The 3,309-nt window shown below is 45.2% G+C and overlaps 1 protein-coding gene across 1 annotated transcript; it reads left to right on the top strand.

Moving 5' to 3' along the window:
• Positions 1-281: 281 nt before the first annotated feature.
• On the top strand, positions 282-1,103 carry LOC112277362 (aldehyde oxidase GLOX). Its single transcript, XM_024509554.2, has 2 exons — positions 282-535; positions 596-1,103. The coding sequence occupies exons 1-2, from the start codon at positions 282-284 to the stop codon at positions 1,101-1,103; spliced, it is 762 nt and encodes a 253-aa protein (XP_024365322.1).
• Positions 1,104-3,309: the final 2,206 nt, after the last annotated feature.

Genomic DNA, 3,309 nt, shown 5'->3' with positions numbered 1-3,309 from the left:
AAGATATGTTATTTACTTAAATCCTTATATAGATTAAAATAATTAGTGTACCAAGAGGTCCAGCAGAGAAGGCGCGTTCGCCCTTCAACTGCTCAAGGACACGGGAACCAGACAAGGCGACAACATGTACCCCTTCCTCCACCTCCTGCCCAACGGAAACATCTACATCTTCGCCAACCGCGACTCCATCGAGCTGAATTACAACACCGACACCGTGGTGAAGACGTTTCCCCCCCATCCCCGGAGAACCTAGGAACTACCCGTCCGCTGGATCGTCGGTGATGCTTCCTCTAGACCAGGCAAACAGCTTCTCTCTCGTGGAGGTCCTCGTTTGCGGAGGCGCCAATGAGGCTGCGTTCCTCGACCCCGACGCCCGGTACCCCGCTTCCCAAACCTGCGGGCAAATCGATGTGGGAGCTAAACAGCCCGAGTGGGTCATGGAAGACATGCCAGTGCGGCGCACCATGGGCGACATGGTTAATTTGCCCGACGGGGATGTGCTGATCATCAATGGAGCGGACAAGGGCTCTCAAGGGTGAGGAAAAGCCTTCGGCGCAGTATTGACTCCCGTCAAATACGCCACCAAAAACGCCAGAAACAGGTTCACAGTGCTGGCCGCGGCCTCCATTCCTCGAGTCTACCACTCCACAGCCAATCTGCTCTCCGACGGAAGAGATCTGGTGGCCGGAAGCAACACCCACGCGTATTACGAACTCAACGGCCTCTTCCCCACGGAGCTCAGGGTTGAAGCCTACTCACCCGCATACCTCGCAGCCAATAAGAACAACATCCGGCCCATGTACGCGTACGCCTCAGGAAGCATTCGGTACGGCCGGACCTTCACAATGACGTTCATGGTGGAGAGACTGCAAGGCGCCTTTGAGGTGAACATGCTCAGCGCTCCTTTCGCTACGCACTCGTACTCCATGGGACAGAGAATGCTGAAACTGAAGGTGACGGAGGCAGTGTTAGACGATGGTGGCATCTACTCTATCACCGTCACCGCTCCTCCCAACGCCAACGTGGCTCCCCCGAGCTATTACATGCTCTTCCCTGTCCAAGACGGTGTTCCCGGAAGGGCCATCTGGGTCCGCATGAGATAGCCCGGCATACAATCTGCGTATCGAGCATGTTGGTCGATTCATTTCTTTATTCCTTATTATTTTTCTGTTTTCAAATTCTTTATGCTAGAGAACAGGTGCTCCGCATTGTCGGCGATTAGAAGAGGCTGTTTTCAAACTTCCCTCCAGAGCAAGCTGAGGTGTACACCAGGGAATGTGGAACACAGCCCTTTGGGAGTCACGAATAGGCATGGCGTGAAGGTCGTAAATTGTAACGTCTAGTAGCTTAGAAGTCGAACGTCTGACCACTCTCTTCTACTCACTCCACTGATTCATCAAACCATACGCACGAAGCGAACTTCTATTGAGAAAAGGATCCTAGTCAGGATGAGATCGATCCCGATACAATGTAATCAACAGCCACTTAGGCAGACATACACGACGGGTTACCACCAGCACTGGATGTTCGACTTGTGTGAATTCTTGGGCACACCCGCCTTCTATTTGCGCATCACTTTGTCTCTAGCCCTCTTGAAATCAGTGCGAGCAACCTGCATCTCCGCCTTCCACAGACCCCACTTTACCGCAGCATTACAACAAGGTATTCGTAGGGTACAGCCCAGCACAGCGCAGCCATGGAGACGAGGAACAACTGTGCAACCTCGCGTGACGCACGTAACTGTGTGTTGGCAACAAACAAGTAATCGGCACGATTCATGCGGCGTTCGGGCACTGCAAGGAGACCAGTCCCCGTGCAGATGTAATGGCCTTGCTCTTCACTTTAGTCTTTTTGCTGAAATACAAGAGTAAGGTCAGTACTTAACCTTTAAAACAAACCCCAAAGCATCCCCTCTATGTCCTCTTCGAAATCCTAATAGCCTGGGCAGACCTTGCCCCAATGACATTTGGGGTTGTGCTGCGCCTCAGAGCCAGATCGCAACTCTGCGTCGCGTCGTAGCCCTATGTTGAGTTGTGACTCGGTGTCGTGCTGCGACATTTTGTCTCGCTGCATTCTGGTGTTGACTTTCACCTGGACTACCTACTGGTAGAGTCCGACTCCCCATTTGGCTATTTTAACAATTTTTAGCAGTTTCCTTTGCTGCCTTTGTCTTAGGCCTCGGGGAGCAACTCAATGCACCCAGACGATTAAGGAGACGAGGTGGTTGCGGCGCTTATTCAGTGCCTGGTACCAACCTCCCTTATTCCAAAGCTAATCCCACATCACCTTATGCTATTAGACCCAGGGGTGGGTGGTGGCCCTCTCATTTGCTCCTTTGTCAGGGCACATTGACTCACCCATGGGTTTAAGACACATCTTTTCTCTTGGCACCTTTTTTTTTTTCAAAAACCAACAAAGTAGGGATAAGAGTCAACTTTTGATCCTCATATTCTTCTCCACTTTGAAGAGTCAATGTCTTCATTGACACTTTGAGTCTTTAGTTTTTCTTTTGAAGGGATAAGCAATAAACTTAATAGATTTTTTTTAAAAAAATATTCTAGGTGATGTTTGCACTCTATCACTTCTTAGATTGTATGAGGGCTTCTATTCTTCTACTTAGTTCAAAACTTTATATTTTTTTTGGAAATGTTGTTTAGTTCAAAACTTTATATTTTTTTTGGAAATGTTGTTTTTGTTTTTTTTTTATTTGTTATGTTTTTTTTTTTTTTTTGTTTTTTTTTTTTTTGTTTTTTTGTTTTTTTTTTTGTGTGTATGGTCTTCATCTTTTCTAAGCTTCAAAAATTTTTCTTTGATTTAAAAAGTTTACCTTTTTTTGGATGAATTATGGAGATTTGTGTATCCATGTAGACTTAGCCATAACCATTGAATTTCTTAAGATTCACCATGTCTTAATATCCTTTTTTATTTTATGTGAGTGATTTGCAATCACTTAATAGGAAATCCATTTTAAAAAGATTAATCAATTAGGTTTGATTGTTTAAAGCCTTGTATCTTCTACATACAAGTTTCTTAAAGTTTTCTTTTATAAAATCTCTTTGCATTGGAATTTCTTTTAAGTCTTTTACTTTGTAAAGCTTCTTTTATTTTTGTTAGGAACCATATATAAGACAAGGATTCAAAACCAAGAAATAGAGTTAGCTCAACATTAGAATAATAATTGGATACAAGGTAAGAAGATCCTGGCTAGAACATAAGAAGTAAGTTGTCAAGACTGAGAATCTCCTCAGCCTCGATTCTTATATATACTAGGTCCTAAGAAGCTTCTTGAGAATTTTCTATTAGGCTTGG

The sequence above is a fragment of the Physcomitrium patens genome, chromosome 25 (genome assembly GCF_059467195.1).
Source record: "Physcomitrium patens ecotype Gransden chromosome 25, ASM5946719v1, whole genome shotgun sequence".
In the NCBI taxonomy this organism is placed as follows: Eukaryota; Viridiplantae; Streptophyta; class Bryopsida; order Funariales; family Funariaceae; genus Physcomitrium; species Physcomitrium patens.
This window is presented reverse-complemented; position numbering and strand designations above follow the sequence as displayed.